Source organism: Phalacrocorax carbo, chromosome 11 (assembly GCF_963921805.1).
Source record: "Phalacrocorax carbo chromosome 11, bPhaCar2.1, whole genome shotgun sequence".
NCBI classification, from domain to species: Eukaryota; Metazoa; Chordata; class Aves; order Suliformes; family Phalacrocoracidae; genus Phalacrocorax; species Phalacrocorax carbo.
In genome coordinates, this window is record NC_087523.1 from 10,105,741 (window position 1) to 10,117,811 (window position 12,071).

The 12,071-nt window shown below is 35.9% G+C and overlaps 1 protein-coding gene across 1 annotated transcript in view; it reads right to left on the reverse strand.

Moving 5' to 3' along the window:
• STK26 (serine/threonine kinase 26) overlaps nt 1-12,071 on the reverse strand; it is a 34,352-nt gene continuing 22,281 nt past the window's right edge. Inside the window, exons 4-12 of the mRNA XM_064462979.1 lie at nt 9,473-9,529; nt 7,716-7,824; nt 7,465-7,622; nt 4,760-4,945; nt 3,987-4,135; nt 3,233-3,326; nt 2,685-2,747; nt 2,456-2,592; nt 1-1,920 (exon numbers count right to left, since the gene is read on the reverse strand). Of these exons, the coding sequence (XP_064319049.1) occupies nt 1,896-1,920; nt 2,456-2,592; nt 2,685-2,747; nt 3,233-3,326; nt 3,987-4,135; nt 4,760-4,945; nt 7,465-7,622; nt 7,716-7,824; nt 9,473-9,529 (978 nt within the window). The 3' untranslated portion in view covers nt 1-1,895. The remainder of the gene's footprint in view (nt 1,921-2,455; nt 2,593-2,684; nt 2,748-3,232; nt 3,327-3,986; nt 4,136-4,759; nt 4,946-7,464; nt 7,623-7,715; nt 7,825-9,472; nt 9,530-12,071) is intronic.

A 12,071-nucleotide genomic window follows, 5' to 3' on the forward strand; every position in this document is an offset into this window, starting at 1 on the left:
TGAAAGTTTACAGAACTTAAATATTTATTTTTAAACCATTTAAAACCCCCCAAAACACTGAAATAAGCTTCATCTATAAACAGATTTACAAGACTAGCAACTACAGAAGCTAAAGGAGCACTACAATTTGTTTCTGTGATGCAGTTATTTTGTAAAGCTTCAGGTCAACCGTATTTACAACTTTTTCTGCTTTTACATTTATAAAAATATTTATTTAATCCATAACATTATTGTTTTCAAAAACTATTTCCAGACTTTTTTCTCAGATATAAATTCTAATCGAATTTCAGTTATATAGCAGATGAAAGTTTTCAACAGAAAATTTTTTTAACTTTAAAACAAGGAGTTTAAAAGTAATTTTTTTACAGTGTAGGCACCATTGAAAATAATTGTCCTTGGCATATCTAACCACCATCTCTCACAAGTGTCCTTTATATAAAAATGATGTAATGGCAACATTGGCCTGAAGATGCAGTATTTACTTGCACACCATTACTTTTTCAATATTTGGCAGATATAATTCAGATTCTTTAAAATGACTTTTGTGCAAAAACAAAATGTGCAGGTCTGAGCCATAAAATAAATGCACCTAACCTTTATCAAAAATAAATTTACACCAACAGTTCCACAACAAAGTACGGAAAAACAATCGCAGTTCAAAACCTCAACATAATATACATACTGGGTTGAAATTGGAAAATATTCCTGAAGAGAAGAAATTACCCATCTAGCAGTACCATAAATATATAACTGAAAGCAACTTTATAGTCTTACCTACTTTTTACGGAAAAAAAAAATAAAATAAAAAAGTCACTCCGTACTGCACACTACTACCTTTTTGTGAAAGAATATCTATAACTCCGTTATTTGCATATTAACTGGTAAATACATCTTTAAAATACACTTCCAGAAAATTATAAACAAGTTATGTTGATGTACTGTATTTAATGTATCGAAGAACAAATGTGTATAAATATCTTACAGGAGAAACAACACCACCTCACAGAACGCTGGTGTTACACGTATACCTGCTTGTGAGGTATGTATCATGTGACGCTCGGCTTCTCTGGCTCCCTTCCACCCCCGCACATATACTCAGAAGAAACAAGTTAAATTGGACTTCAGGTTTTGTCCATTATTGCCAAAAGCCCCACCCCCTCAACTGTATTGCTTTAAATTTTCCTACCATGATGATGTAAGATTGAATTACTACTTCAGAACCTGTTCTAAAAGGTAATACATATACTGTACATCAGGATACACCTGTTGCTACATATCACCTGCAACCTATTGACATATTGCTCTCAAATATAGTTAATCATAGAGCTGCCTAGAATACTGTACCAATTTAGAATTATAATAGATACTGTTGCAGGTTTATTTTTCAGGGCACAATAACTATATGCTGGTTGAAGCAGGTGCTACAGCAATACCCTTGCCACTACGTTACTTGTCTTGAATACACTTGTGAAAAAGCTAATTTCTCTGAAGCTTGTTAGTGATTTACAAAAGTTTAACTCATGAATACAAAAGACCTGTACATCCCTATGTACAGGAACAAAACAGCATCAAAACATACTGTACTTGCACTTTCTATTAACTAAAGTAATGGTTATTTCTAAAAGCAAAACTGCACCTCAACATTTATCAGATTAAACAGGTGAAACTACAATATTAAAAGTTGTTCTTTACAAAATAATTTCCTGAAAATATAAAACCATGTGCACTGCCACAAAATAGTTGAGTAGGTTCTTTCAAATCCTCAATCACCATCAATATGTTGCAAAGATCCAAAAGGCACAAGGAGCTCATGAGCTAAGCACTGCCAAGCTTGAAGTAGTTTTGGTGGGTTTCACTGGGTCCATACGAAACATCAGTCAATTATGTGAAGTTTCTTAGGATGAGTCATTAACAGAAAATCTATGGATTAAAAAAAAGGCAATCAAGAGTTTTGTTGATTTTGTTGTTTCAGCTTAGCAAACGGCACACAGCTATTGTTGCATCACTGAACTAGCACATGCCTTCATCTCAACAGATCATAGGTTAAAAAACCAGAAGTGATCTTTAGAGAATATTTTTTTGAGATTGTAAGTTAAAGGTTCTCTTGCTCCCTTACTTGCTACAAATACACTTTGATAAAAATGGAGGCTGTTAAAGGAAGCAAGGTATAACAGCTACAGTGAAACTGCAGCACTAGAAGACCAAACAGATACACTAATCATTACTATTACTTTTTAGTCTCAAACAGAAGCGTTATACGTAAACTACTGAAGACAAAAGTTGAAAGCCCTGGAAATTGCAGATCTTTCACTTACCACTAAGCTACTCATATTTCCCCAACATACAAAGTTCAGTGTCAACTAACCTTTCCAGTGCACAAGTACTTAATTTAATTTTTTCCTCTTAAAATAAAGCTCTTTTTTTTTAATGCATACAGAAGAATTCCTTAACTTACTTCTGAAATTTCTCCATAAGTTTCTTCACCATCTTATCTGTGATCCCTGGACACGTTGCTTCTGCCATGTTGATGCTTTTCTCAAGTTCCTCAATTGCTTTCTTTCTGCTAGCGTTATTTGTGTCCTGCTGTTTCAGCTGAGCAGCAAAGCAAAACAGAGGAAACTTATAATACTTATCAAACACTTGGGTAATACTTTCAAATAAGTTTTTTTTAAGTCAACTCTTACCTCAGCAAACACAGGGGTGATTATCATAGTTAAACAACTCAGGGTTTTAACAAGATCCTGATCCTAAAAGTTAACAGATAAGGTTTACATTAGCATATTCCTATACAACATATATACATACGCTGCATTTAACACCGCAAATGTGGCTTTGAAAGTTCAGTTAGATTCAACAAAACATTCAAAATACATTACAAAAACAATGAAGGCACAGTACATCAACAAATGTTACGTGATGTGGAAACAGATGCCTTATGACACATCTGAAACAATGTCACGTATCGTCAGAAAAGCAGTTCAGTTCTTCCTCTGTAATAGTATATAAACCTTTAATTCCCATCTCTATGAACAGATACCGATCTGTTAGTATGTGATATCTTTTGCCTTTAAAGCTGACATGGGCAGAGGAATCATCGCTAACACTCATCACCTCTTGAACTACAGAAAGACAGTTCTTATGAAAAGTGAGTAATTACTACGTTTTATCACTATCTTCCTTAAATTGGCCTCAAAACCAGCACTTAAAGAAGAACTCTTCAGACTGCACATACCGTCCCATTCTGCAGCTTCTTTGCATCTGGCTTCTTTCGAACTGTAGTAAAGCTCCACTCAGGATGAGAGTTATTTTCTTTGTTACTGGACTCCCTGAAGACAAAGGATACACCATACAGAATACCAGCCACAACATAACGCTAAGCAAGCGTAGGTAACCCAAATACATAATAAATCTATACAGATTAGTTCTGTACTCCATAAAATAAGAAGAAAAATATGTACTGAAATGTTAACTGAACTTTAAAAAAAACAACTTCTGAGGCTGAGTAAATTGAAGTACATCAAGATGTAGGTGATGTTATCTACCCATAAAGCTTACCTTCTCCCATGACATCCCATTTAGAACAGTTATCTGATATCCAGAAAAGCAAGAGACTTACAGAATGTATGTTGTTCCACTGGCATTGTGCAAACCTCTTCATACCCCTCAACCTTGCTCTGCAATATTTCTAATTGTGATTCATTGTTTTTTGTATAACCACTAGCCCTAGACTAGGAATTCTTAAACAGAACTGAAACTGAGTTCAGAGAGAAAGTTTAAAGAGATTTTGAGCACATAGCTTGACTTATGGATTAGTCTTTAGGTTCATGCAAGAGGTTTTCTTGAAAGAAGCCAAAGAAAAACATATGGAAGAAAGACAGATGTACATAAGAGGAGATAATTACACAGAGAAACTGCAATAAACCTACTTGAGTAACATTAAAAAAAAAAAAAAACCACAAAAGAAACTAAACTGAAAATAAACTTACGAATCAGAACCATCGGAATCACTTTCATCACTGCTATGTCCCTCTGCTTTCCATCTCTTAAACCTATCAATCAGTTCTGTCAGATATGAAGTCTTCTTGGCGTTTTTCATAATGAATTTGTGCTTCAGAAGTTCTTTTGCAGTAGGACGCTGTAAGAAACACTTAAATATTTAATGTTATGCTAATATTTAATGATTTTAAATGTTAATAGGGGAGATTTAGTAAGACTTCTATAGCTAACTCATATAGTATCAGGAAATTAGTGAAACAGGAAGTCAAGAAAAGCCAGTAATCCACATTTACAAGCACTCTAAAAATATGATTAACTCGCACACAGACTATGCTGCTTATCCTTCCATGCTAGAAGGTACACACCCAGGAAAATGACTAATCAAAAATCTCCAATGCAACATTTCCTTGTAAGCACAATTCAGCCAGACGGCAAAAGTTCTGCTGGAGAAAAAGATTTAAGTTCTCTCCTCTGTTAAAGTTTCTCTTCTGACATTATCCTACGTTTGAGTGCATTTTAGGAAGCTGCCTCTGTCACCATCATTTCTTTCAGCATTCCTCCTCTCCCTTTCAGTACTTTAAACAGAAGAGACCAGGATGCAGACGCAGCTATTAAAAAAACTACCACTACTATTAATAGTGGAAAGTATAGTCTCTAAAATTATTTCCATCAGTTATGATGCACTGCACCAGCAAAATGCTTTGCAAACATGACAGACTGAAAAACAAAGCATCTCTACATACACACACACATAGCTACTCACAAACGTTGGGTCCTTATTCAGACATGCATCAATGAATTCTTTAAAAGGTTTACTGAATTCTCCTAATAAAGTCGGTGGATTGTTTTTTGGAATGAGAAACAGAACTCTCATCGGATGCATATCAGAGTTGGGAGGTTCCCCTTTGGCCAGTTCAATAGCAGTGATTCCCAGTGACCAGATGTCAGCCTGAGAAAGGGAGAAGTTGCTTTTAGTACAAAATTAAGGGCTATCGTGACTAAGCATTTAATAACTGAAATCTTCACATATACTGCATCTATATAATAAAACTAATTTTGGTCTAAGCAGATAATGCACAAAGATTCTTTTCTAATTTTCTTAAAGGCTATAATTCCTAAAAACTTGGCATCTACAACACCACTTTTGTTACACTGTCAGCAAGTTAAACATGCCCCTAAGGACATGTTTTTGGAAAAACCTTCAGAAACATTAACCTTCCTTTGATTTTCTTTTCTATATAATGAACTACAAACTGCCACAAATTTCCTACGTCTAGTTCAGTTTTTGCTTAGATAGCAAAGCTGCATGCTGATGTTACTTTTTAAACCGGAGATGCACTGAGGAATCCAACCCTGTTTGACACCGCACTCTAAAGGAACAAAGCGCAGTTGAATCAAAACAGCAGGTGATCACCTAATTTCTTTCCTAACAAACTGCTTTGGTGAATTTAGCTACAAAATTATCAGCAACCAGTTAAACCTGAAACACCAAGTTCACAGGGTAAGTTTCTGAAGAACAATGAAGTAGTATTTATTTTAGCTGAAGGTAAGCATTATGAACAAATTTTGTCTTTGTATCAAAATATTTTATGAACTATAAAATTATTTTCTGATTTAGAGATTTTTTTCCCCAAGTGAAATATACATTACTTGCATCTTTTTAGATGAGCTACGATAGCTATTAAGGTCATTAAAGGTGTTTCCCATTAAGAAGTGGCTGGCAATGATTTGACTATCCCTGCACAGGAGTCATAAACTAAAGTTGCCTATAGACTAAACAATCTCTCCAGTATTCCCTTCCTATTCACAAGAACCAAAATATCTGTATTTAATCCTGAAGAATTAAACTAGCTCATTGTTTATTACTGAAATATAACCAACAATTGTCTATTGGAGCAAAATGCTTTGAAAGAGATGGGGCTTGTAAATCTCTGCCACTATGAAAATACATTAATTTCTAGTTTATTTTCTGTCATTTTCAAGTAGGGAGAGATGGAGATAGGTTAAAATTCCATCCAGGTGCCAAAATATTCATCAGTATTAATCTAAAAATTGAATTGTATCCTGTCCAAAACCCTTCATCTGTCCTACTGAAGGCTTGCATTTTCTGTGCTTTCTGACCAGACTTAGCATAGAAAGAAAAGGGAGAGGGCATTGCTTTTGCAACCTATTGAGGAGATATGGAAGGCAAGATTAGGTTGCTGGCAGAAAGTATATGAAGGGGTGGTACAGCTGATTTTTCACAGGGAAAGCACTAGAGGAATTTTCCTCACTTTGACTGGACAATATACATTTTTAAAGCGGGGTAGAGTGCTTTTCCAAAATCCTCTAGGCGGCACATTACATTTGCACCACTGAAACCCTAAACGTGCTAAGTACAACTGCACGCACATGCTCCGTCTTATCAGCAAGAACCCTTGTGATATGTACACAAATTCCTTCAAGTCTGAATGATCCTGGGAAGGTCTCCTGGAGTGTGAGTATCTTCAGGATATTTCAGACACTCAACAGTCTTTCTTTATGTGCACATCACAAGTACAGTTACATGTTTACTATTTGAGAAAAACCAGTATAAAAGTATTACTTTGCATACACCAAGTTTTTTTACATTTCTTGCTCCTATTTAAGGTTGCACCTACAGAGTGTAGGAAGTCCAATGCTAGCACCAAAAGTACACTGCCACTTCATTACCTACACGCTCTAGGTCATCTTGTGGGCATACACATGGAAGAAGAGGGGACTGTTCCCTCCTTATTGTCATTTCCAGCCACAGTTCCCAACCCTCAGAAAAACATGAAGGAGGTCTGCTTTTCTACTGCTAGTTCACATAGGGAAACTCCCCTTGGCAATTAGTCATCCATCAACAGCTGCCATGAACAAATGTACAAGGTTCCATAATGCTACCACCATACTACCACAGCTTCCCAGCCTGTAGTTCAAGTTACTGTTTTCCTCTCAAGATCAGTCACCTGTATTAAAATCTTCAGTATTACACAGGTCCTCAGGAATACCATTAAATAAATTATATCCAGAGTTTTTTATAAAAATCTGAGGAGAGAGTAAAATTTCAGCCATCATCTTGGTTTTAAATAGGGCGCTACGTTCTGGTGGCATTCTAATTTGTGAGAGCTTTATTACTGTTTGAAATGGGAAACACCGAATTGAAACTGAAATCAAATCAACCAACCAACCTAACACACTGAAAGCATTGAGGCAGTTTCTCTGAAAGAACTTTAACATGAAGTATCAGTTTATTCAGTGAGTTTGCATGGGTCTTGCACGTGAGTACAGTGACACACAACTCCTGTACAAAAACAATGTAACTGTATTTTCAACTTTACTATTGAAACCCTGTAATTTGCAAATTTTTTTCCTCTCCATACTGACAGAGCTAAAAAGACAAAAAACCAAAGTAATTTCTCTTGGATCTGCACATACAAAGAAAAGGTGTTCTACTCTCATACTTACTTTGGAATCATATGCTGACTGCTGAATAACTTCAGGGGCCATCCAAAACGGAGTTCCAACAAAGGTATTCCTCTTAATTTGCGTGTCTGTCAGCTGCCCAGCAACTCCAAAATCAGCAAGCTTGACATCGCCTTGTTCTGATAACAAGACATTGGCAGCTGTCAAGGGGAAATAATATAATACCTGATTTAGAATACTGCTCTTCTGATTTTTAAGGGCTTTAACAAAGTAACACGTAAAATGTTATGCACCTTTTATATCTCTGTGAATTTTCTTCTCTGAATGTAGGTAGTCAAGACCCTTCAAAATTTCCTTTAGCATGGTAGCAATCTGGAATTCATCAAATGGGCCAGCACGCAGCTTTAGAGAAAAGACACATTAAAATAACTTTAGTCTTGGTTTAATTTCTGCCTTGTTATTGATATAATTAGATCTTAAACTTGGAAGACTTTAAAGTAAAGAACTAACAGAATTCATAAACATTCAATGAAGCACATCAACATTCTATCAGAAATAGGTGCCATGGGAATGATCATCTTCACATCTCTTCTACTGATAATACATTGCAAATGCTGTTACTTTTCTTATACAGTATGCACTCCCCTCAGCACGCAGTGCCCATGAAAAGCTAGAACTAATTTTCCACAAAGTTATAGTTTCCTATAGACCGCAAACACAGTGGGCTGAATTTTGCATTTTAGGTTAAGTAAATTAAGAAATTCAGTTTATTTCAAAATAAATTAGTCTATTGACTGTGGTTTTTAAATTGAATTATGCATTTTTTTTCTCTTGTTCCAGCATTTTTGATTCCATGCTTGCTTTAGCATGAGGAATATAACACACTATTATAAAGCTGCTAGTATGGAATAAATGTAAACTCTGTACATTAGAAAGCTACGTAAATAAAGCAGAAGCAATTAATGTGGGGGATTCTGCTATAAAAAATACCAACAACACAGCACTGAAACAGAGAACGCCATGAAATTACAGTATGGCAAAGTGAGACAAATGAGGCAGAACTTAAAAGTTTTATTCTTCTAAGTGGTTCAGTGGTTTCAATTGTCACTAGTGAAAGCTATTTAGTTATTTCTGACACTCTACAGAAGACTATAAATTACTCAAAAGTGTTAAAAAAAGTTTCTCACAGACCCTTCCTCAAAAAGACTAAGTTCCAGAGCCACAAACATGCTACACATAATTACTATGCTTTTGCATTCCTGTAGCTGAGTTGATGTAATTTCATAAAGAAGTTTAAACCGATTTGTGAAGTTAAGCACACGCTTCAACTCTTGCAGACAGGACCACCATTGGCAAATATATAATTAACACCATCCTGTAACACTGAAGACATGACATTTTTCCTTCAGAATCACACGAACAAAGACTGAGTTATATTATCTTACAGGAAAGGGTGGGTCTAAACTTTACAGCTGAGGCAGAGCTGTACTGAAAGTACGGGGAAACCACATCCACATACAGGACTGTGCTCTTGTATTCTCTAAGCTACATCCTTCATGAATGCTACTCTATCTTAAGTAAAAGGCACTTTCATGCTTAACTGAAAATGGGAAACCCAACACCTTTTAACCAGTTGAAGTTAACTGTGCTCTGTAGGCACACACTTCGTTCATTCCCGAGACCCAATCCCAAAGGAAACATTTTTTGTTCAAGTGTAGTGAGTATTTCATTTGTGGGGGGGTGACACTGAGAGAGATGACACAAAAACCCACCACATATGGCAAGAACAGTACTTCTCATACTGAAAAAAAAATTATCTTGTATTTGACTGATAACAAATGGATGCTTCCTAATGCTTAGAGACAAACAGGAAAAAAAAAAAACAAAACAAAAAAATCAACATCAACGCAATGCAACAGAACTACCATTCAAATTCACACTTTTTTGAGCGTTTCAATGTCACAGTGATGTACTATATTTTGTCAAGAGTTATGAAAGCACAATGAAGTAAGGTTCACTGGTACTTATAATGCAAAAATCATATACTTACAAGATCCAAAGCTGATCCTCCACCCAAGTATTCCATTATTATCCACAGTTTTGTGCCCTGTAAAAGAAGGCATGAGTTGTTAGAGATCCAAGGCTGACATAAAAAAAAAAACCAGACCAAAGACTACCAGCATACTGTTAGAAGAATGCAAATGCAGAGTCCAATTAATCACCAAGTTACATAAATTACTTCTTGTAGAATGATCACACAGCTCCTGTGCAAGATGTCTAGATATTAAAGTTTGACTTCCGTATTTAAAAAAAGCAACAAACCACCCCCACCCCTGCCTCCCTCCCCCCAATCATTTTCTGCTAACTGGTATCTAAAATGATTCCACCTAAAGGAATGGAACTTAGAGAAAAAAGTTATTTGGTAGTGGTTTAAGTTTAAACTAAGTGTTTTAATGTAAGAATGCCAAACTTGGAAAACACAGTCTTTGCATTACAATTATTAACTCCAGCCATTTGTGATATAGATGCATTAAAGTTTTAATAGGAAACTTTCTCGTAACATCACCACACCTCTCACCTGAGGAAAATACTCAGAACTTAAAATCGCTTTTGAGCAGGAGAGCGAGCATAAGCACACTTCAAAGACAACAGAGATTTAAAGCCTAACACAGGTAAGCTGCTAGGTGCCTCTTCACCTACGTGGTAACTGCACGTGTGTATCTAACATGTCCACACGCTCCAACTTAAGTTGTCAGATCCAGCAAGAAGTGAGAACTGACATCCCTTGAATATGCTTGTACCTAAGGATTTACACCTTACCACAAAACATGCCTACTACCATAGAGGCAGCTCCAATTTTGAGATACAGCACTACAATCACTAGCCAGGAGAAACTGATTGCCAGACCTGGAACCTCACAAAAACGTTCAGGTTTCTGAAGTTTTTTGGATCAGAGGTTTGAAATCAGCCATTAAAAGGTCAAAGATAACAGCAATATAGTTCAACAAAAAGTATGACTTAAGGATATTTTTTTTCTTAAATATTTCTAGCAATATTGCAAAGTTCATGTACTCCTTCACTATATCCTATTTGAATCTCTACCCCTGTGAATACATGAGTGTTTGCACTTTCTTTGTGGCTATGTCTCAACTACTAGAATACTAGAACCGACAAATTCTTCTAACATTGATTTCTAGATGCTGACTCTGCCCTTGGTATGTAGCTACAAAAGGTGGCTGGTTCATATAAACAAAACCGGAAAGATTTGGTATCAGATCTACAGGCTGTATATTTCAAAACTGGGATCTTCTGCTATTTGCTTGCCAGAGTCTCCTCACATTTCAGAAGAAACCCAAATACTAATCTATGGGCTACTACTCTAAGAAATTCTGCAAATAAAAACATTTCTTTATTCAAAATAAAAACCAGTTATTAAAAACACTCAACTGAACCAGACCTGGCGAAGTACCATGCATGCTGGTTAAGTCTCCAGCAAATGTTTACTAGTGCTAGTTTCTTATAACACAGCACAGGCTTAAAGGAGAAGTACTTTTTAGAGCCTCTTGCATTCTACACTATGTTTTCCCACCCTGTTGCCTGAATAGTGACAGAAATCTAAAGAAAACTCAACAAGCAAATAAAGGTGCAGTTTCTGAAAGTACCACATCCAATTATCTTAACAAAGTGTGCTCTATTAGATTTATACTGAATTTAAAAACCACACCATTTATGAGAGTCTATTCCAATATTATGAGATCAGCAGGGAAGGGCTGGCTAATTTTAGCAGTTTTCATAAAGCGCAACTTTGTCAGCTGAGAAGACCTGCAAGGAACTCCGGTTTAAGGCAAACATTGTGGTTACCAGACATGTTTGGAGGATTTGACTCTTACTTAAAAACAGTATAGGGTGAGAAATGAATAAGTACTGTGTTTCTGAAATAATGTCTCAAAGAAATTGCTACTATCCACTGTAACAGGGTGTGGAAATTTTCTAGCCAGGCATGAACAACCTTTTTCCTAGCTATTTTAGGTCAACCAAGTATAAATAGACAATGTAGAACAAACAGTATCTTTAGATTGTCTCAAAGGTTTGCTGCACAAGGCACTGTACAATTTTCATGGAAGTCTCTGGATGCTACTAAGGGAGTTCCCCATATTCAAAGCTGAAAATCTGATAACTTCAGGCTTGCTTTAATTGCAAAAGAAAAGAGCAAGCCCAGATGGCTGTAACAGTTACAAGGATAGATATTGAAACCCCTCAGCTAGATGGCACAAATAGGGAAAACAATACTGACATTTCAGTGATCAAGAGATCTATCTCTATGGTATCAGATGGAAAGTATTTTATCAAGCTTCACAAATTTGTGTAGCCAAAACATGCCAGAACTAGGGTAACTTTAATACCTTTCATCTTTTTCTGATGAACTGATAAGCTAGTAACACATTTTGATGAGGCATTAGTCTTGAGGAAAACACTCGTTTTAGCTATCTAACTTAATTTGCACTGCACTATCACTTTCAAGGGTACCCCCTATAACCAATGTTTTATTTATTGAGATGTGATGTTAACTGCAATCAAAGTGCAATGAGATGAGAAGACAAATTTAGATCCTGACCTGCCATATATATGAACATCTACAGACATCTACA